Source organism: Leuresthes tenuis, unplaced genomic scaffold, assembly GCF_036924035.1.
Source record: "Leuresthes tenuis unplaced genomic scaffold, fLeuTen1.0.hap1 SCAF_20, whole genome shotgun sequence".
NCBI classification, from domain to species: Eukaryota; Metazoa; Chordata; class Actinopteri; order Atheriniformes; family Atherinopsidae; genus Leuresthes; species Leuresthes tenuis.
Window position 1 is genome coordinate 31696184 of NW_027325374.1, and position 24078 is coordinate 31720261.

At 41.2% G+C, this 24078-nt stretch overlaps 1 protein-coding gene across 1 annotated transcript in view; it reads right to left on the reverse strand.

The window, feature by feature from the left end:
• The window catches only part of mtr (5-methyltetrahydrofolate-homocysteine methyltransferase), a 65357-nt gene extending 60197 nt beyond the window's left edge, over positions 1 to 5160 (reverse strand). The window contains exon 1 of the mRNA XM_072372724.1: positions 5014 to 5160. Coding sequence (XP_072228825.1) covers positions 5014 to 5056 — 43 coding nt within the window. The 5' untranslated portion in view covers positions 5057 to 5160. The remainder of the gene's footprint in view (positions 1 to 5013) is intronic.
• Between the last annotated feature and the right edge of the window lie 18918 nt (positions 5161 to 24078).

A 24078-nucleotide genomic window follows, 5' to 3' on the forward strand; every position in this document is an offset into this window, starting at 1 on the left:
GCTTCTAGATATGGGTGTGGCCCCCTCCCTGACATCGTAGATTATAGACTATGTGACCCCAGTATGTCAGGATGGGGATATGCGTTTCTGGAACACTGGAATGCAGTATTGGGGCTCCGTAGGGTACTGTTTTAGCTGCTTTTCTCTGTTCACCTTGTACACATCGGACTTCAGGTACAACTCGGAGCCCTGCCACATACAGAAGTATTCTGATGATACAGCTGTTGTGGCATGTGTGCGTGGTGGACATGAGAAGGAGCACAGGGACCCTGTGGAGTCCTTCAATGGCTGGACCAAAAAGAACTGTTTGCTCCGAAACACTACGAAAACCAAAGAGCTGATGGTGGACTTCAGGATGCTGTGGACTACTGATGTTTACATTTATAGACAAATAAACTTGGATATCATCAATATTACGTTTCCTGAAATTAGACCTCACTGGATCCTTCACGGCATTGGACCCAAGATGGATCCATGGGATACCCCACAAGTGACTGGGGCAATAGAAGATGAACAATCCTCTAAAATCAACCAAAAAACTCCTGTCAGGTATGATTTCAACCAAGTCAGAACTGAACCTTTGACAGCAATGCTCTGTTCAAATCTTGACAGTGGAATCTTATGACCCAGTGCATCAAGGGCTGTGTACTGCGTAGGGTTGTACAGTCTTAGTTGACTGGTCAACTTATTGGTCGATACGTTCTGGGTCGACCAAAATTCTGATTGGTCGATTTTTTGCCGTGTTCATTTCATACAGTCTATGGTTAATTTCATCAGAAAGCAAGTACCAAGTGCTAATGGGGGTGTTTTCAGAGCAACCCTGTTTCACAGGTAACAGCCTCTTCAGAGAACACCCCCCTTGTTTTCACTATTTTGGATTAGTCCAACCCACTAGAGACAGGTAGGCTGAAGAATATCCACGATCTTTGACGTCCGGTGGTTTGCTGAAAATTTAGCGACTAACAAAGGCTCCCTCACCAAAATGGATATGGTTTATTTCCTTTTTGTGTGTTTATAATGTACAACTCTTGAAAAAAAAAAAAAAAAAAAAAAAAAAAAACTGATTTTGACTGGGTCCAAGCTTACAGACTGATATCTCACAGGGTTTTCCCCAGGAAAAGCCAGGGTCTCATGTGGAAGAAGCTCTACTAATTCCTGTATTAATAGATAACAGAAAAAATAAGGTGATCTGCAAAGAGGGATGCACGAAACCAGCACCGCAAATTTGAAATGTAGCATCAATTCCTCATCAGCAGCTGGTTAACACCAAAAACTTTGACAACACTACATTTTGATTCATTGATGTATCCAATCCGTGGCAGTAAAAAAAATTGAATCCATGATTTAACTCCTAAATATAATCGTGATTTTATGTTTTCACAGAGATTTGATTAGACCAAGATGCAGCTGTTCTTTTCAGATCAACCCTTCCAAACTTCAGTTCTTTAGCGAAACTAGAGTTCATATGAAAGGGGGTAGAGTTGCTGTTTTGTTTAATAATTCCCACTGATTTCCATATTTAATGGAAGACTCGCAGTCTTTGAATATGTGACTTTTGTGACAGTTGAAATTATACACCCATGTCATACTAAATATGTATAGGCCACCAAAATACAATGCAGTTTTTTTATTTTTTTATTTACTGAACTTCTACCAGTTATATGTCTTGACTAAGGCGTTATTGTTGGTGATTTTCAAATTCATGAAATCATCTATCTGATCAATGCTGTGTACTTTTTTAGTTTTAATTTTTTTTAGGTTGTTCACATGGATCTGTGTACACATGGATGTTCAAACAGATTTCAATGAATAAGCTTGTAGAACTTATCCATTCTAAACGAACAAAAGGTTATGGATGCCACTGTACCTATTAGGAAGAAGGTCATTTCTGGTAAGAAAAGATCTCCAATGGCGAAACACTACGTAAGTCAGAATGGAAAAAAAGAGAATGACATAAAACTGATCGCTGGTGGTGAAAAACTTCAGGTTCACTAGGAGATCTACAAAAAAAAAAAAGAAGCCGTCACATATATATAGAATTGAGAAATGCAAGACAGTCCTTCTTTTCTGATATTATTACCAAGAACAATTACAATGCATGCTTATTTTTTGCAATGGTTGACAGATTAATAAATCCACCTGAATTTTTTTAATTGACTAAAGCCTGCAATGACTTTTTCACAGACAAAATTTTGAACATTAGAAAATAAATTATTTGCCTCTATAACAGCTACTGGAAATGCAATATCCCACTCCCTGCAAAAGTTAAATCGTAATATAATGACAAAATTTATACCAATCAATGTCAATTGACAATTCGACCTTGAAAACATTATAAAGCATCTTAAACCTCTAATTTGCTGACTGGACATTTCATAACCAATTGCTTTAAAAAAAATGTTTCTGGTAGCTTAACTCCAGACTTTCTGGATATAAACATCTCTTCTTTCAGGTGTTTATCCACAGGCTTTAGAAACTGCAGTCATCAATGCCAATATAAACGAGGTGTAATTGTCTTTGGAGATACTATGGACTCAGACCTGAACTTCAACAGCCGTATCATGTCAGTTATGAAATCAGCCAACTATCACTTGAAGAATATTTCAGGAATTAAAAGGACTAAAGATTTGGTCCATGCATTTATTTCCAGTGAATGTATTACTGTAATAGTGTATTTATTGGTCTGCCTAAATGATTGATAAGACAGTTGCAGCTGATTCAGAGCAATGCTGTTTGAGTCCTCACCTAGACCAGAAAAGTGGATCATATCAATCTAAGTCCTGATATCTTCACACTGGCTTCCTGAGTAAATTTTTAAACTCTGATGTTGGTCTATAAAGCTTAAAATGGCTTGGAGCTAAAGTAATTCTCAGATCTTCTGATAAGTTATGAACCTTCAAGACCCGTCTGGTCGTCAGGAACAGGTTTGCTTTTTGTGGCCAGAGATAGAACTGAACATCAAGAAGCTGTTTTCTGTTTTTGTGCATAGAACAAACACCACTGCAAACTAACTGCACACCTGTGTCAACTCTTGCTTATTTTAAATCAAACCTATAGACTTTCTTTTTGCCACTGTATTTGATCGACTAATTGAAGGACTTTGATTCATTCCTTTCACTGTACTGTACTTCTCACACGGTTTTACTTTAGTATATTTTGTTTTTAATGCCTATATGCTCTGTGCAAAACACTTGGTGTTAAATTAAACTGTGCTATACAAATAAATGTGGCATGCCTTACCTAGAAATAGCAGTTTCAGTGCTGTGACAGGATTTCAAACCATATTAGAGCTTCAAACATATGCCACGGGTGTAAAAAAAAAAAGAAAAAAGTAGTCTCTGGCAGACTGAGACTGGAGTTTTCTGTCTGCCAGACTTGGTATTCATTGTCTGTGTAGCTTATATGATATCCTACCATAAGGTCTTTTATTTTGTACATACTTCATCCATCCATCCATCCATCTTCTATACCCGCAAAATCCTATCCCAGCAGGTCATCAGATGAGAACACCCTGGACAGGTCACCAGTCCATCACAGGGCCACACAGAGACAAACGAGATAAACAACCACACACGCTCACACTCACTCCTAAGGACAATTTTAGAGTCACCAATTAACCTGACATGCAAGTTTTTGGACGATGGGAGGAAATCTGAGTACCCGGAGAGAACCCACTGGCAGACCAGATTTCTCTGTAAAATTGCTCTGTTGTACTTGGTTTGACAAGTAATTGACAGACAATATTTCAGCTTTACATGAAAAATGTAAATAACATAACAAACTATTTGAAGCTTGTTATTAAAGACATCTTTTGACCAAAAGTTTTCGTTTTTAATTCTTATTGTAACATTTGTTTCCAGTTGTTCAACCTGATGTACAGATCAATATGTAGCCTTAATCTGTAGCTTGTGTTTTGGTAAATGCCATCGTGCATAATTTAACTTGCTGAGCCAAACAAAGTGTCATTATCTTGACTTGACAGTAGTGCTGTTCTTAACTTTTTATAACAGAATATTGGATCTTGCTTCACAGTGTTTGACTGTGAAATCGACGTCATGATAGGCCTACACTATAGCATTGTTAAATTATCATTAAAACTGTGCTTTTGCAGGAAAAGAATGCTGACGTAGCGATTGTCTTATTATTGTTCGTTTAAGTAAACACAGTCGGATAACCCATGTAAAAAAAAAATCAAGACATTTATTTTGTTTAGAGCGACATGGCAAACCTCACCGACAGAACAACTACAGTTGTTTAGAATGTCTACATGGGCCATTTGGCTTACCCAAGTAAGGGGGAACACTCCCTGTAGGAAATAACTACTTTGGCACGACACCCCAGCTGAAATGCGTCTGTTGCTAGCTGCGTACCTCGAAATGTGCAAGTTATCAGAAATAAAATTCACCTGTTAGACACTAGGAATCTTAAAACAAAAGTCTAGGACTGTATTAGGTAGTTTCTAGTTTTACCGTTTGAATAAAAACGGATAAAGATATATCACAAGTTAATCTCGCTGTACTTTACCATTTTTAGCTTCGGCACAGCGCTGTATCTCTTTAAGGAGATTAGTGATTTTTTAAATTACGATTTGCTTTACCATTGGGCCAAATAATTTTGTTACAAACGAAAATATTTGAGACGGATTAATCACAACATAAACATTTTGTTTTTGTTCATTTCCTTCCCTAATATTTTGATCAGGCAACAATGTAGTCACCTACTGTCTTGTAACAACAGTTCCACTGAGAAATTTCACCACTTGATCTGACACCGGTCTCGAATGAACGGTCTTTTCTCACCCTACATTTTACTTTGCCCAAAAATTCTCGTCGACGCATTAAATCAACCGGAGGCAGCAGAGCTATTAATTGCACATCAGAGTGCAACTAATAGCTAACTATGTAATACTTGCTCCAAACACACGTTCCGTGCTCACTTACTAGTCAACTACATTCTTTACTAAATTTTGCTCAAAGCTAACTGTAGATGTTTTCAGTGTAAAGCGTTTTTTACCCGTTCCTGAAGAGTATTCATGACAGGCGTTAGTCGGAGACATCAGGTCAACTAAAGCCTTAAAAACAACCCAACAAATCGTCTGAAGACCAAGTGCTTGATTGTGCTGCCTTAAACTTTTGCAGGACCGGCTTTATCTGCAGTTTATGATCCGCCCACATAGATACCGCGGTCACGCCACCATCACTTCATGCTTACGCCGTCGCGCTATCAACACTTGAAAATGTCATGCGCCTCTACACTGTTTTCTATGGCCAATCGTGTAATCGGTGGGCTGGGGGTTCTTTGCGACGACCAAATTTATAAGGAGACGAGAACCTTTGGGCATGTAAAATGTGGTGGGTAAAACGATTGCAGCCAAATCGGACACAACGTTGGACGACTGCTGTACATTTACAGAGCCCTCGTTTGTTGAAAGACGGTCAAGCCAGGCCTCTCTTTATTTTTGTTTTGCGCGCATACTTGGGGGATCACGGTTAACGTTTAAAGCAGCTTTCAAAGTAAAAGTATACATCCTCAGAGTCAACCAAACAATATAATTTCAATCTGGTGATATATTTAAGAATTAAACGTAAATGTGTAGGTTCTCCTTCCAGAAAGTGTATCAGAGTATACCAGCCCCCCAGACTCTTAAAAGAATTATAGAACATGACTGTTAAATCTTACCAAAATTTTCCATCTTCAGACCCATACTAATGAAAAGCTCACTGTTTCCACAGAGAAGTTTCACTACAGATTGAAAGCAGACGTCCTCAGAGAGATCCTCAAAAAGTGTCACCCCAATCTAGTGTTGTAATTCAAAATGAAATCCCCTAAATATAGTCTAATATTCCATAAATTTTCTCCATTTTCCATCCATCCATCCATTTTCTATATCCGCTTAATAAGTCAGTCGGGGGGCCGGAGTCTATCCCAGCGGTCATCAGGCGAGAGGCAGGGTACACCCTGGACAGGTCACCAGTCCATCACAGGCCACACAGAGACAAACGAGACACACAACCACACACACGCTCACACTCACTCCTAAGGACAATTTTAGAGTCACCAGTTAGCCTAACATGCATGTTTTTGGACAGTGGGAGGAAGCCGGAGAACCTGGAGAGAACCCACTCATACACGGGGAGAACATGCAAACTCCACACAGAAAGGCCGGGAGTTGAACCTGGAACCTGTGAGCGACGGTGGTAACCACCACACACCACTGTGCAGCACCTTCTCCATTTTCAGAATCCTATTAAAAAGAAACTCTGTTTCCACAGACCAGTGTCAATTCAGATTAAGAGCAGACCTCCTCAGAGAGACCCTCAAAAAGTCTCAGTCTAATTTGGTGTTTTATTTAAGAATTAAAGCCCTTAGAAATGGTCTAACATGACATACATCTTCTCCATTTTCAGATTCATTTCAATAGAAAACTCTTTGTTTCCACTGTCAATTTGTCTACAGACTGAAAGCAGACCTCATAGAAACCCTTATATAGTCTCACCCCAATCTGGTATAGTATTTTTTGTAAAATTAAGATTTGAGAATTTAAGTTGAAATTATTCCCAGGAAGATGTTTAGAATTCTAGAGATAATAATGTCATATGCACATTGCAAGGCATTTCAGCCATAAAATTACGAAAATCTATTACAATTGGGAGAGTTTCACCGATTAAAATAGATTTTTTTTCATTGTCTCAAAAAGAAGAAATTACAGATGGCAGAGCGAACTGAAACAGTTTAGGTCTATAACTTCAGGCAGCTGGTGCATTAAAAGTTTGTGTGATTTTTAACAACACACAGATCCAGACACTAACCTACTAAATCAATTGCATATGAAATTACAGTTTGCACAACATCTAAATGTATCTGAAATTGTTGACAGGTTTCTTCCTGTTAAAAGGGAGTCGTTCCTTTCCACAGTTGCCTCAGGCACGCTCAGGACGGGAAATCGGACTGAAGACAAGTTTCGGTGCAATCTGTTGGTTTCCTTAGCTAGGATATTAATTTTTTGAATTGGCTCTATATGAATTAATTGGATTATGATTACAATGAATTGAATTCCAATTGGCTTGAATTGGACTATATTACTTAAGTGCCTTGAGATGACAATTGTTGTAATCTGTAACAGTAGAGTGAAATGTGAAAGATTGTAGTTACCCCAAAAATGAATTATCTCTGTGCAAAAGGCATTTTTGAACACAGAGAGAGGTGGGACGATACAGAGCAAACCAGTGGAAAAAATCATATACATCATTTTAAGATCACTTTCAGACAAGAAGGTGCAGCAATTGTCTTTGTGTGCAAAGTAACACAATCAGTACAGTTTAATGTATAATGAAATTGTAACTATGCAATCATAACAAAAGATTAGTAATAGCAAAGACGTTGAATAGACAGTACAGTAGTATCTATATTAACTTGAAACTAATTTAATTGCCCATAAACACAGTTACTATATTATTGCTTTTCATTAATTCAAATTCAAAGTTCTTAACTACTTTGTGGTGTTAGTCACAGAAAGTGTGTAACTGTATGCAAGATTAATTCAATCCATTTGTTAGTTTAGAGGCAAAAACTTTTTAGGTCCAGATTTTAAGCCAAGCATCTTGTTTTTTGTAGCATGAGCAGCACTTTCAGTACAGATACATAGAAGCCTGTTATTATTTTTGAGTTTTCTTTCACTAAATTTTAATGTATTTCAAATGAGTATTTAATTTTTGCCATTGCTAACAGTCAGAAAGTTTTATTTGCAGCAGTAGCTACTTCACGCTAACCTTTAATGAGTTGCTGATATGTCTAGATACCAAAACATAAAATGTCAACTTATCTGTACTCTATATTTCTGTATTCCAATATATTGTATAATTTGGTTTTTACTTTGCTAAAGCTCCACCAGTGGGACCTTTTAGAGAGGCACCCTATCCTGTTCTTCACCAAAAAAAATAAAAGCGGTATTGTGGTAGAGTTCCTCTCTCCATGGGACATCGAGGCAGAGGAGGTAAAGGATTCCCTTGTGACGATGCAACGGATCTACGAAAAACTCCTTAATGGCAATGTATATAAACGTGCAATAACCCTAACACGTGAATGGTGTTCAGGACACTGAACAACATCTCTATATCATCGCTGCAGCAGCAACAATAAGAACATCCTTCTACAAACAACTGTTGTTCGTCCTTCTCTCAGCATGCCAGTTCACAAAAGCAAACATAATGTTAACTCACAGTTAGTTAGTTAGTTAGTTAGTTAGCTAGCTAGTTAGTTAGTTAGTTAGCTGGCTTTTCTGACCTGCCGTTGACCTGCATGATATCTCAACAAGTGACAAAATGATGCACTATTGTACTTTAGTTGTGGTCAGATGTAAAATCAAATTTATATTTTCCAGTGTTATAATCTTGGATCTGTTTGTGGCCAGTATTTATAGGAAAATAATCATAAAATAATGGTCATAAAAAGTAGTCATAGCAACGAATGATTACCTCAGCATTGGCATGTGAGTATATGTTACTTCCATGTTACTGTAACATAACTGAAAAAAGGTCCTGTTCATTTGTTAAAAGTTACCAGTCATTTTTGTTATCAGAAGTATTAGCATAATTTTGAACTTTTTCCTCATGGCAACATTGAGAAGATGTCTGTTAACAAACGATTACCATCCTTTCATTCCTTTCAGAATGCCACATTCATCAAGGGTCAAGCAGTTTCCCCTACAAAAAAAATACTGAGGCAAAGAGTCAGGGAGGTTCGTTTCAAGAAGCATAAGAAATTAATGATGATGAAAAAACCACGCACTGTAATTGTCCCAACAGAAATAAGTCTAGGTGCTTTGTTAAAAAAGAGGATGGCAGTCTTTAGCCACATTGCACTTTATTATTTGATATCACTTGGACTTCAGGTTGTATTTACTGTTCTTTTTTTAAAAGAAAATGTAACTAATTTTACCTTTCTTTTTGTCTTGTTAAGGGCTGTGTTGAGGTGTTTGTGCAGTGGCAACCTTGCTCTGGATGGTGTGTATGTTATCTGAAGTTTATTTGACTGATGGTGATTGGGTACAGAACCAACAAAATATAAACGTTTCATCAACTGAAACTGCAGTTTGATCGGCGACAACAGAGTCAGAGTCTGAGCTGGGGTAATGATCGGGGTCAGGACTATGAAGAGAGGTTGAATTTTGATCTGCATTATTGACGCTGACATGAACATATGTGGAGGAATGAGTCATCTCTCTCATGAGCACGTTAGACAGGCATTTCAATACACATGGAATTAAGGTGCAGAGCAAAAAGAAAATCACTACATATGGGATTATTGTCACGGTTTATGTTCTGTTTCATGTCTTGTCTCGTCATTTCCTGTTTTATTTTGAAAGCACTGACCTCCTCTCGTTTTAGGTATCTTGCCCTTCCTCTCGTGTCAAGCGTCTCATTGTCTTCCCTGATTCCCAAGTGTTTCCCCCTGTTCCCCTTGGTCCCTCATGTGTTCAAATAGTCTGCGTTTCCCTTGTCTTGTGCCAGTATGTTGTCTCTTCCCATGAGCTACACTACCAGCCTCACAGTCATAAAACCACGAGCCTGCAGTGAGCATTCCTCCTGCAGTATAATCTTGTTTTGTAATTTATTCTTAGTCCTAGTCTTATTTATTTATTAATACGGTAAGTTTCATAGCCTTGTTTGTTCCTCCGTTTTCTAGGAGAGATTTTTCGTTATAACATTTCATAATCATAGTTTTATGACCTATTTTTATTCATCCTTTGTTTAATTCCGCCTCTCGTTAGGAGAGCGTGTCTTTGTTTTGTAATTTGTTCATAGTATTTCTGTTTTCCTCCCAGCGTGGAGAGATTTATGTTTCATAACTTTCATAGCTGCGCTCGTCGTCCGCCATAGTTACCGAGGAGAGCGCTTAGGTTTTCATAGCCCTTTACTTTGCTCTGCTTGGAGATCGCCCTGCCTTGCTGTGCTCTGTGTGCTTTGCTCTCCAATAAAACCCCTTTGAGTCTGAAAAGACCCTACGTCTGTGTCCTGAGTCCACGGTCCCTGACAATTATCATTGTTAAAAACCATGCTGGCCATCCTTCTTATATTCATCGGAGTGGTTGTTTTCAATTCCAGAGGTCAACGTGACGTGTTCACATCTGACATTGTGTTAAGTAGGGCGTCATGTGGGTCAGGTGACCTATTGACTATGACTGTGAGTTGTCTGTACATATCAGAGCTTGGATATTCAATTCCACACCAATATGTGCCTGCATCAGTGGGTTTGACATCAGAGATGGTGATCTGGGCTCCGTTGGAATTTGGAAGTTTTGTCATTGTGAAGCGGGGATTTCTGTTTGGAGCAATGAGTTTGTCAGTGGTGGCAACAATCAAGTGCCAATCGTGTGGGCCGCAGGGGTCTCTGCATAGGTATTTGGCATATTTGGCATAATATGCCTGAGCCCGTCCTGATCGCCAAATTTCAGGGTAAATGAGGCAGGTGAATGTTGCACTTTGTCCTTCTGTCAAAGTGACAGTCCTGGCAGGTTTGTAGGTGTTAACCTCCATCAGCTGTGCCAAACATGACAGTGTCAGAATCAAGTGATGCATGGTGGAGTTTGGTGGAACACGTCTAGTTGGTGTTTGTTGAATCCACAGGGCCAATTCCATGTGTCGTCCTCTTTGGCGTCTATGCGTCCTTGCACCGTCCGTCCTCCTTGGCCTCTGCTCGTCCTCGTGTCGTCCGTCACCGTCTGTCCACCTTGGCGTCTGTTTGTCCTCGCACCGTCCGTCCTCGTGGCAATCAGGTTGGCAGCTTGGCTCCTCCGTTGGCTCGGGGATCTTCCTGTAGTGGATGGCGTGAACCCACGTTGCCCTCTCGGCTATCTTCGCAATGGTATGCGTTGTCAGAATGGACCTTGTCACCGTTTGGAGTTCCAGTGCTCCCTTCTGAAGTCGTTTCTCACCACCCAGGTTGGAAGTCTGCAGAGAGAGAGAGAGAGAATAAGTTTTTGCAATATTGTAGCTTTTATCCTCACATAGGCCAGTGGAGGGGAGTGGCCTGGTTACAGCTTTTACTCCCAGAGATGGAGTTCTGCCAAAATTCATTTTGATTTTATCATTTTCTCGTTCGACAGCATCTCTACTGGCGGGGTGTTATACACAATGTTGTCTGAGATTAATGGTAAGAAATGTACTAATTTGGGTTATTGCAGAATTGACAAAGTAAGAGCCATTATCGCTGCTCAGTTTTGGTGTAGTTGTAGTTCCCAGATGGGGAGTAATCTCTGTTAGCAGAGCCTTTGCTACCACTTGGCTACTCTGGTGTTTTGCTGGAAATACTTCAATCTATTTTGACCATGTCAACTATTACTAAGCAGTACTTCTTTCCTTCAGCTGGTGACAGTCCTATGAAATCTATCATTAAGTGTTTGAATAGTCTGTCTGATGATGGGTGAGCGATGTGTCTGATTGTTTTGGTTTTACCTGTTATGCGTTGCACAAACCATACACGGTTGACAGAACTTCTGCGGCATGAACTGAAAATCCTTTGGTGAACTTGTGTTGGGTTATGGCATCCGTTATCCCGTCTTTTGACACATGGTCCAACCCATGTGTCAATTTTGCAAAATGAGGAAAAAAATCTTTGGGCAGGCAAGGTTTATTATCGGGTTCTTGCCACACATCTTCCTTTTGTGTGGCAAAAGACTGTACTGCGGTGAGAGAGGTGGAAATAGTGACAGGAATCAATTATACTGGGTTGGAGTGTTGCTCTTTTTGCAGCAGCTTCGGGGCCTGTGCATTTTCTCGAGAGACAGGATCTGTGTTGTTAGTGTGAGCAAGGTATTTACAAACAGCAATTGACTTTGGGAGCAAAATGGCATCAAGAAGAGCTGCGACTTTGTCATGATGGAGAATGGGTTTGCCGTCAGATTTTATTTTGCCTGTGTTTCCACAGAGTGCCGAAATCATGGACAACCCAAAAGCGTCTCTGGAGTCAGATTAGATGGTTACTGCTTTGTTGTTAGCTAGTCTGCATGCCTCTGTCAAAGCTATCAGTTCTGCCGCCTGTGCTGAATAGTGAGTGAACTGGAGAGAAGTGTTTCATGATTAGTGACAACAGCTAAACCAACTCTGTTGTGACCCGTTTGTGGGTCACGTGAAGCTGATCCATCTGCACAGAGAACTAAATCCGTATTTATTAATGGTGTTTCTTGGAGGTCCTGTCTTGGCAAGCAAACCGGTTGGGGGACAGCAACACAGTTATGTTGTGTTCTGTTATCTGGTGAGGGGAGGAGGGTGACAGTTTTGAAGAAAAATAAGCTACAGGGCAAAGCTTATTTTTGACGCCTTCTGGGGTTGAGATTAGACAAAGGCTTAATTCGCACATCCAGTTCCTGCCTGTCAGGTTACTGGGACAGATTTTAGAGAGCAACATGTTGGAAGCTTGAATGTGACTCATCTACACATTTGAGTGGGATGGTCATGTTCTCTCTAATTGTTTGACCTGATGAACTAATAAAATACACATTATTTCCACTTAGTTTTGGCTTTTTTGTGAATTCTGAAGTTTTTAATCACATAATTTGTGGCTCCTGTGTCAACTAAGAATACAATGTTTTGTTCTGTGATGTTCAGTGGGTGTTCTGGAAATTTCTTGAAATGATCAGATGTATAATGAACATATGTTAGGACAATTGCATGTGTGCTGTGAGAGCTCTCAATAGATTGTGAATCATTGTGATCACCATGTGTCTGTGAGTGTGGTGTAGTACCTTCCGTAATTTCTAATTTCTTAACAGAAATTTAGTTTTTTTCTTCTAATTTCCTGTTATTTTTTCTTCAGTTTTTCTATGTTTTTTAAACTAAAGGATTCCTCTATTGGGAATCTGAGCTCATTTGTCCATACATTTAAATATTTTAAGCTTTTATCCCCAAATCTCATTTTCATAATTTCCACAATTGGCCCCTCCGCAGACTGAACCGCTTCTTCAGAGAATATACTCCCCATTCTGAATGAAGAGGCCGTACGACAAGACACTTCGATAAGCAACAAGTGACAAATGCAGACACTTCGAAAATAAGAAACAAGTGACAAAAGTTAGACCACTTTGATGAGCTTCAAATGGCAAAAAGCGACACTTAGAATTAAGCTTCAAGTGACAAAAGCTAAACCACTTCGTTAAGCTACAAATAGCAAAAGCAACATTTTGAATTGAGCTCCAAATGACAAAAAAAGCTAAACCACTTCGATAAGCTTCAAATGGCAAAAAGCGACACTTGATATTAAGCTTCAAGTGACAAAAGCTAAACCACTTCGTTAAGCTACAAATAGCAGAAGCAACATTTCGAATAGAGCTCCAAATGACAAAAAAAGTGAAACCATTTCGATAAGCTACAAATGGCAAAAAAGCTGGCCAACTGTGAAGACTATGAGAAATGAAATTGTTGCCTAATTAAAACCAAATTTGAAAGAAAATGTAAAAAGTCAATATTTGTGTTTCCGGTTAGCCCTACCGTCTCACAAATTAATTGAGGTTTGGAGGCTGGAAATTCCAGGATGGCCTGTCACTTTCTGTGCCTCGTCCTCAACGGCTGCTCATGGGGTCCTGCTGACAACGCCAAGTATTTATTGCTTCCTTCCTAATACCTCTGATGAGAAATTGAATAGAGAACTTTAATTATTACATCAGTAAGTTTTTGTTTTTCGTTGCAAGGAAAAAGATCAGTCCACACTATTCAGCGGCAATGGTATGAAAAGATACGAAAGGGAACCCAGAGCATTTATACCTGAGGGAGCCCTGTTCTTTGGGTGTGAATAGTTCAACCGTCATGTGAATTGGAGAGTTCCTTAGCTCTGAGAGATAAAATTTACCATCACATTGCCTAAACAATGCTCTTTAACTGTAGCTAATGATGCTTGATAAATGTGATGTGACTATGCCAAATGATAACTGAAATATGTGTGTTTAAGTGCAAGTCCTGTGTCTCCTCTCCAGGGTGTTTGGGCGAAAAGAGTCCCTGCACTTTATCTATAAAAGTATTTTGTAGATTTGGGCATATTGTTTAGAACCAGTAGAATATGTAGTTGATTGAGGGTATAGTAGAGGGTAAATGTATTTTAAGGTTTTGTCTATTGTTGTTATGTGGATATGTAATGGGAGGGGCAGAATTCCCTAGGGTCTTGGTTGGTAGCGGCAGAATAGTATTTAAGTCAGTTGCCAGTTGCACCACACGCGGTTGTTGCTGTTGCCACTCTGCTCCCAGTCCCACTCCCATATGTGTCTGTATGTTTATTTATTGTTGGTGAATAAACACCTGGTTGGTTTCACACAACTCCGGACTCAAGCCTCTTACCTTGCAAATCTAGCCGCGACATGGCCATCCTAACAGGAGGTTTACCCCCATGTTGGCTAACTTCTGGACCAGTAGGTGTGGCTGGATATTGTTAAAAGCTGAGCTAAAATCTATGAACAAAACACAGGCGTAGGCCTTAGTATCTTCAAGGTGCTTACTTATGGTGGGTTACATTGGTGACAGCATCCTCTGTACCCCTACCCTGCCTATAGGCATATGCCTATAGGCAAATTGGAGGAGGGTCTATGTCCACAGCAACCTCAGCCCTGAGCGATTGACCAATAGATTTTCAAAACATTTCATGATCACAGATGTTAGAGCAATTGGTCTGAAGTCATTATTAGTTGAAGGACAAAGATATTTTTGGTACAGGGATGATTATAGATATTTTCCACAGTGCAGGAACAGTGCAACAGTCCAGTGATTTTTGGAAGATGGGACACCATACAGCAGATAGCTCAAAGGGACATTTTCTTAACAGGAAAGCAGGTAAGCCATCTGGCCCTTTAGATTTCTTAGCACACACTTTGCTGAAAATATTGCAAACCTGGCAGGGTTCTTTTCTTTTCCTTAACTTTTAGTAGCCTATGTGTAATGGAGTTGAATTGTCTAAACTAACTCCTCAGCGTAATTACTTGCCACCCATTACATTAGTTTGCCAGATCAGGTTTTGCTAGTTGATCTGTAAATGAGGTATACAAATAACTACCCATTTGCATAATGTTGAGAACACTGTGTGTGAGTTAACTGGTGGGGTCCAGTATGTAAATGGCTATGCTGTGTCTTACTGATTTTGTGTTTGCACATAGTGTTCAGGGTAACATATGGACACTATTTTAAGTGTGTGATGTCCTCTCTGCTCCCTCAATCCACCAGGCTTTGGATGTGACAGAAGTCATATGCCTTGTCCTCAGGGGGCTTCCTGTCATTCTCAGCGAAGATCCATACACCTTCTTCAATGCAACTTTGATTTTTCTCTACCTTCTTTAATTGAAGGGAATGTACGGAAGTGAAGAAAGAGAGGGTAAGGAGAGAAGGACAGACTAAAAAAAGGGGGTTAGAGAGGAGGTAGAGGTGGAGGAGAGAGTATGGGCTTTCCATACAGGTATCTGCTCTCTGTTAGTTTTCACTAACCAGTCAACCAAATTTGAAGAGGTTTCATTACAATATTGTAATGATTGGAGGTAAAGAGTAAGAGAGCTTGGCACCAGTTTGTGAGGCAGATTTCTTTTCTTTTCATGCCATCACTGAGGAATATAAACACAATTATACAAATATACAATTTAGTTGAATTGTTTATGTTTATGTATTTAGCAGACGCTTTTATCCAAAGCGACTTACAATTGAAGATATAGCAAGCTATATAAAAAGCTACATAAATAAACTACATAGAAGGAACCCACTAGTCCGACTCTGTCAGAGGTGACAGAGTAGAGATAGGGTGCGGGCATAGAAGGAAGTGCAGAAAGATAAAGTGCAAAGATAGAGGGGGTAGGTAAGTACAAGGTAAGTGCTAGTGTGAAGTTATCCCACATTTTGTGTAGTGTCATAGTCAACCTCCTGTGATAGCAACCTTTCAGTTTCTCTTTGGTGAAGCTGAGCTGTTGATTACCTGGCTAACGGCACGTTTACTGTTAGCGAGTTAGTTAAGCATGTGTGGAACAGGAATGATTTAAGAAAAATAAAACAACTGAAAGACAGTACTCGATATCCGAGCTTGAGTGTGATACTGTTTCACCAGAATAAAACACCCTATACGGTGGGAGTTATTCAACTACTGTAGATAATTGAGTAAAACCGTACAGTAATCAACACCATTTCATGCTGACGGTCTGACGGCTTTGCTTTGCGGTAAGACGTATTGCATCACTTCCTGTTGCTTTGTGTGTGCACTGTGACAGTTCTCGCTCTTCTTGAACTACTAATAATCACCTTATTTCTCCCTATAATTTACACATCTTGCATAGTTAACTCTATCCCATACTTGTTATATTCTAACGCTCACTCTTACAGATCTTTAGTTTTTATTTTTCACTTTTTAGCGTTGTGTCTGGTTCTCTAGCTTAGCATGGCTACCAGTTCTCTTCCTCTATCTCCTGCTTTCACCTGCTCCGTGTGTCAGATGTTTAGTTACTCCTCTGCCTCCTTTAGTGGTAATGGTACATGTAACAAATGTAGTCTTTTTGTAGTTTTGGAGGCAAGGTTATCTGAATTGGAAGCTCGGCTCTGCACTGTTGAAAACCACCCGATAGCGAGCCAGGCCCCTTTAGTCAGTGCGGAGCCACCTAGCGTAGCTAGCTCTGTTAGTCGTCCCCGAGCAGATCCCGAGCAGCCGGGACTTAAGAGTGGCTGGGTGACTGTCAGGAAGAGGAGTCATAGTCCTAAAGTCAAGCCCGTGGTTCACCATCAACCTGTCCACGTTTCTAATAGATTTTCTCCACTCAGCGACACACCCGCTGAGGACAAAACCCTGGTAATTGGCAGCTCTATAGTCAGAAACGTGGCATTAGAGACACCAGCGACCATAGTCAAATGCATTCCAGGGGCCAGAGCGGGCGACATAGAATCCTATTTAAAACTGCTGGCTAAGGATAAACGTAAATACGGTAAAATAGTTATTCACGTCGGCGGTAATGACACCCGGTTACGCCAATCGGAGGTCACTAAAATTAATGTTGCATCGGTGTGTAATTTTGCCAAAACAATGTCGGACTCCATAGTTTTCTCTGGACCCCTGCCAAATCTGACCAGTGATGACATGTTTAGCCGCATGTCCTCATTCAATCGCTGGTTGTCTAGATGGTGTCCAGCAAACAACGTGGGCTACATAGATAATTGGCAATCTTTCTGGAGAAAACCTGGTCTGATGAGGAGAGACGGCATCCATCCCACTTTGGAAGGAGCGGCTCTCATTTCTAGAAATATGGACGAATTTATTAGTCATCCAAAAACATGACATCCCAGGGTTGAGACCAGGATGCAGAGTTGTAGTCTTACACACTTCTCTGCGGCTTCCCACCTGATGCTGCCCCCCCCTCAATCAAAAAACACAAAAGGAGCAAATCCTCTTGTGCAAAAAAAAATTAAAACAAAAACTTTAACTGAACAAAAACATCAAACTATTAAATGTGGTTTGCTGAATATTAGATCTCTCCCTTTGAAGTCTCTGTTAGTGAATGATTTGATTTGTGATCATCATATTGATATATTTTGTCTTACAGAAACCTGGCTGCAGCAGGAGGATCATGTTAGCATTAATGAATCAACTCCCTCTGACTATTTAAATGTTCATGTTCCTAGAACCACAGGCAGAGGAGGAGGAGTGGCAGCTATCTTCAGATCAGGGTTACTAATCAGTCCTAGACCCAAGATTAGTTTTAGCTCTTTTGAATCTCTGATTCTCAGTTTTTCCCACCCAAAGTGGAAATCACAAAAACCTCTTGTGTTTGTTGTTGTGTATCGTCCGCCTGGCCCTTATTCTGAGTTTCTGTCTGAATTCTCAGAGTTTTTATCCCAGTTAGTGGTGAGTACAGATAAAGTCATTGTAGTGGGTGACTTTAATATTCATGTAGATGTTGAAAATGACAGCCTAAATATTAACTTTAATTCTATATTAGACTCTATTGGATTTTCTCAAAGTGTTCACAGACCTACTCACTGCCTTAATCATACCCTTGACCTTGTGCTGACTTATGGCATTGAGAGTGAACAGTTAACAGTGTTCCCTCATAACCCTGTCTTGTCTGACCATTTTTTAATAACTTTTGAATTTACATTACTTGACTACACGGTTTCTGAGAAGAATTCTACATATAGAAGGTGTCTGTCAGAGAATGCTGTAACCAGATTTAAAGAGTTGATTTCATCATCCTTTTCTTCACTGCCATGTGCTGATATGACACAGGATGGCTACCTAAATTTTACTCCAGTAGAACTTGACTCTCTTGTTGACAGCACTACAGCTTCAATGCGTACAACACTGGACAATGTTGCCCCTCTGAAAAGGAAGGTAATCAGTCAGAAGAGGTTGGCTCCTTGGTATAATTCACAGCTGCGTGCATTAAAGCAGACTGCAAGAAAGCTGGAGAGACAGTGGCGTTCCTCTAATTTAGAAGAGTCTCAGTTAGTCTGGAAAGATAGTTTAATAACGTATAAGAAAGCACTTCGTAAAGCTAGAACTGCGTATTATTCATTATTGATAGAAGAGAATAAGAATAATCCCAGGTTTCTTTTCAGCACTGTTGCCAGGCTGACAAAGAGTCCGAGCTCTGTTGAGCCATGTATTCCTTTAACTCTCAGCAGTGATGATTTCATGAGATTCTTCATCAATAAAATTGTTTCTATCAGAGAGAAGATTAATGGAATCCTTCCCATTATTATCACTGATGTATCATCAAGTAGAGCAGCTTTAGAAGTATCTTTCGAACCTGAATTGTATTTAGACAGCTTCTGTCCAGTTGATCTTTCTGAGCTAACAACAGCAATAGTCTCTTCTAAACCATCAACTTGTATGTTAGACCCAATCCCAACCAGACTGTTCAAGGAGGTTTTCCCCTTAATTGACACTTCCATATTGGATTTGATCAATCGGTCTTTGTTGACAGGATATGTACCTCAGACTTTTAAGGTTGCTGTAATTAAACCTTTACTTAAAAAACCTACTCTTGATTCAGAAGTGTTGGCTAATTATCGACCTATATCCAATCTCCCTTTTTTGTCCAAAGTTCTTGAAAAAATAGTTGCAGTTCAACTTTGTGATCATTTACATAGAAATAATCTGTTTGAAGAGTTTCAGTCAGGATTCAGAGTGCATCATAGCACAGAAACAGCACTGGTGAAAGTTACCAATGATCTCCTGTTAGCCTCTGATAGCGGACTTGTTTCTGTGCTTGTCCTGTTGGATCTCAGTGCTGCATTTGATACGATCGACCACAGCATTCTGTTACAGAGACTTGAACATGTTATTGGGATTAAAGGAACTGCATTAGGCTGGTTTAAGTCATATTTATCTGATAGATTCCAGTTTGTTCTTGTAAATGAGGAATCTTCCTCACACGTTGGAGTAAGTCATGGAGTTCCTCAGGGTTCTGTGCTTGGACCGATTCTTTTTACTTTATACATGCTTCCATTAGGTAACATTATCAGACAGCATGGCATAAATTTCCATTGTTATGCTGATGATACTCAGCTGTACTTATCTATGAAACCAGATGAAACCTACAGGTTGGTCAGGCTACAAGCCTGTCTTAAAGACATAAAGACCTGGATGACTCAGAACTGTCTGCTTTTAAATTCAGACAAAACTGAAGTTGTTCTCTTTGGACCTGAGCGCTTCAGGGAGAAATTGTCTAGTTATATAGTTACTCTAGATGGTATTTCCTTGGCTTCTAGTTCTATAGTTCTACAGTGAGGAACCTTGGAGTTATTTTTGACCAGAATTTATCATTTGACGCACATATAAAACTGGTTTCTAGGACTGCCTTCTTTCACCTTCGTAATATTGCTAAAATCAGGAACATCCTGTCTCAGGGTGATGCAGAGAAACTAGTTCATGCATTTGTTACTTTAAGATTGGACTACTGTAATTCCTTATTATTGGGCTGTCCCACATATTCTCTGAAAAGCCTCCAGCTGATCCAAAATGCTGCAGCCAGAGTTCTGATGAGAACTAACAGGAGAGATCATGTTTCTCCAGTTTTAGCTTCTCTTCATTGGCTCCCTGTTAAATTCAGAATAGAATTTAAGATTCTTCTTCTGACATATAAAGTTCTTAATGACCGAGCTCCATCATATCTTAAAGATTTAATTGTAAGATATTTTCCTAACAGAGCACTTCGCTCCCAAACTGCAGGTTTACTTGTTGTTCCCAGAGTTTCTAAAAGTAGAATGGGAGGTAGAGCCTTCAGTTATCAGGCCCCTCTCTTGTGGAATAAGCTGCCAGTAAATGTCCGGGAAGCAGACACCCTTTCCACTTTTAAGATTAGGCTTAAAACTTTCCTTTTTGATAAAGCTTATAGTTAGGGATGGCTCAGGTAATCCTGAAACATCCCATAGTTAAGCTGCTATAGGCTTAGACTGCTGGGGGACCTCATCTGTCACACCTTTCCTCACTTTGCTCTCTTTTTCCCCCTGTTTAATTTCAAAATTGATTTTATGTACATGTGACATTATTGTGGTTATTAACCTATGTTTCCCTGTTCCAACAGATATCCTTTGAATGGCGTTATGGTGTTTTTCCCCCCTCTTTTCCCTCTTTTCTGTCTTCTCAAACCCCAGCTGGTCGAGGCGGATGGCCACCCTTCCTGAGTCTGGTTCTGCCAGAGGTTTCTTCCTGTTAAAAGGGAGTCGTTCCTTTCCACAGTTGCCACAGGCATGCTCAGGACGGGAGATTGGACTGAAGACACATTTCGGTGCAATCTGTTGGTTTCCTTAGCTAGGATATTAATTTTTTGAATTAGCTCTATATGAATTAATTGGATTATGATTACAATGAATTGAATTCCAATTGGCTTGAATTGGACTATATTACTTAAGTGCCTTGAGATGACAATTGTTGTAATCTGGCGCTATATAAATAAAATTGAATTGAATTGAATTGAATTAAGCCAGCTCCGTGACGGAAAAGTGGAGGCCGGACAGATGTCAACAAAACGGCAAGCTACAGGATACTATCGTGTGGAGAGGACCTGGTGGAACATCCTGGCCGACTGACAGTGCATCGGACTCACATTAAGCTCTCAGCTAGCTGCCAACTGGAAACGGAAGTAGGACCGCCATCTTGGTACAGGTGCGGTGGACGGAAGTACGTCATCAAAAGTAAAGGAGAGAATAAAAGCATGGCTGACTGTGGGGAATTAAAGAAAAAGCGTTCTTATGCACAAGGGGCTTTTAACAGGAAGGCAAATGCAATTGGATTTAACATGGATCTTTTAAATGAACACGACCTAAAACTTGAACTTAGGGCACTCAAGAGCAGTTATGAAGAGATCTGTAACAGCAGTTTTAATTACATTGCTGTTATGGAAGAGGGAGAAGCAATTGGTTATGAAGTGGATGTAGCAGATGTGAAGAAAAGGCTGCATGATTGCCGCACAAAGTACAAAGACATTAAGATGAAGGTAAAAGAGACATTGTGGTCACGCTTTGCGACGGGTCAATTTGGCAGTCTGAAGGCGGATCTCAAAGAAGTGTTTGGTCAGGCTGAAGCGCTCCAGTCAGGCCATGTGACCCTTGAGCAGTATGATATGGTCCATACAGCATTGGAAGGCAGAGACGAAACGCTGGAGGAGTTTGTGCGATGCTGGGACCGTCATGTCCCGGACAAGGAGGTAGATGACATGCGGGTTTGCCTCAAGGACTACAAGGAGAAAAGGAGAATGACTTTAGTTGCACTGACTAATTACATGCGCCAAAACAACAGGTCAACACATAGCGAACTTGGTGTCCTGGCAAGCGGTGAAAAGAACGAGGGGGGTGTTGACAGCGGAGACGATGGTCAGTGCGCTGGAGACGGTGGCACGGTGCAGCATAATGCTGTCCTATGTGCAGGTGCAGGCCCAGCCACCAACCCAACTACTGCTGTGCTTAGCAGTGCACTGGATGGTTATGTGGACCGTCGTGATGGGGCACAAGGCACGGGCATCCCATTAGTGTCTCCCCAAGCGCCACCACAGAGGTATCCACCACAATGGTCCATGAACCCAACATTTGCCCCCGGCTTCTCTAGCACACCGCAGCAACAGAGAGGAACACATGCCGTGTTACCGGATAGTGTTGGGTTAGGACGAAGTGTGTCTGCCACTCCTGAGAGGTTAATTGGGCCCAGGATTGCGCTCGTGCCCCTAAGCCTACCAAAGTTCTCTGGAGACAGAAGAAGCTATTGGCGATGGAAGAGTAACTGGGGGACCCTTCAGGCATCAGCCGAACCCACGGGCTCCCCAGAGTCTAGACTCTTCCACCTGCTGGACAGTATTGCTGATGCAGTGAAACGCGAATTCAGGCTGTCTCATTGCCGTACTGCAGAAGAGGTCTTCCGGGTTCTGGAGGACTGTTATGGGGACATGTCGCAAATAGTGGACGATATTGTACTGGAGCTACAAGATTTACCAGCTGTTCGCAACAACCAACCGAGGGAAACTTTGCAGTTGATCTAAGCGGTGGAAAGGGCACTGTTGGACCTTATAGACTTGGGTTGTGAGGACGCCATAAAAAAACAGTTGGTGATCCGGTCACTTGAAAGTAAGCTACCAGACAGCACGAAAGAGAGGTGGCTTTTGTGTCGATGTGATGCGGCCAGCAACGTCAACCCACGTAATCGGTTCGATAAACTATGGCAGTTCCTGAAAGATCAGAAGACGGTCCTGGTGCAACTGGAGCAGTTACAGATCACAAGACAACCGGCCTCTGCCAAAGCCTGTGAACCAAACCCCCGTGAAAGGCCTAAGGAAAGACTGGGGGACAGAAAACTGAAGAGGCATTCATTTACCAAGGCCGCAGCAAGTGAGGTGAGGAAAGAATCTTCGCGGAATCCTTGCAGTGTGTGTGGCGAAGAGGGGCATCCTGGACGGTTATACCACTGTAAGATATTTAAGAAGGCCAACCAAGCAGAGCGGAGGGCTCAGGTAAAAAGGACCAAAGCCTGCCCCAAATGCTTGGATCTACATGGGAGGGACGGTCTGTGCAATAAGAACTTCCTGTGTCGCAATGACGAATGCAAAAGAGGTGATGGCCCTCCTGATCACCACTTCTTCCTGTGCCTCAAATCACCAACCAAACAGGACACTGCTAGGGCGGAGACAAAGGACAAGAGGAGAGAGCCCTGTGGTCCAACCGAGGAACAAGAGGCTTTGTTTGCTAGTTTAGGCCTGACCTCGGAGCAGCTAGAGGCTGTGCGTAAAGCTTGCACAAACAAGGTGTTCTCAACAATATGTGCTGGCAAAGATTTGATGGGAGAAAGTGGACAGAAAGAGTACCCAGTCCTCATGATGCTGGTGGAGGTCACGACCAAGAGAGGAGACATGGTCGGAGCCCTAATCGATCTAGCCTCTGATACTAACTATCACTCACCAAGCAGCACAGAGACTTGGATTGGCAGGTGAGCCAATCACACTGGTTGTATACGGTGTAGGTGGTATGGAGGTGAGGGTTGAGACAAAGAGGTACTGTGTGAGCATAAAAGTAGCCACAAAAAGGGGGACATGGCGGCTCCATGAAATGCTCTGCTATGGTCTGGAGGAGATAGCCAGAGTGGAGCATGCAGTGGACTCGGAGCGCCTGGAGAAATTCTTCCCTGGTGTTGTCAAACCGGGGGGACTGACCCGCCCGGAGAAAGTTGAGTTACTTATCAGTACCCGGGAAGGTCGCCTTGCCCCCTAGCGGATGATGAGGTGTGGTGATCTGGTATTGTGGGATGGTCCACTTGGAAAGACCATCAGTGGTGTGCACCCGGATCTCTTTGAGGATGTTGAGGTAACCACACGCCACTCATCGACCCACTTTGCATGCTCCATGAGGGCAGAGTCCAGGAGAGTCAAGGTCCTCCATAACTACTGCCCCGAGCTAAAGGGCAGCGCTGAGGTTGGAACCATGGTTACTTGCAATGCTGAGATTGTCAAGTGGCTGCAGTGGGACAGTATTGGGGCCGCCTGTAACCCTATGTGTGGTGGTTGTCGTTGTGGAAAGTGCGCCCCTGGGGGAAAGGAGATGTCACTCGCTGACGAGCGAGAGTTAGAGATCATCAGGGGAAGTCTGATCT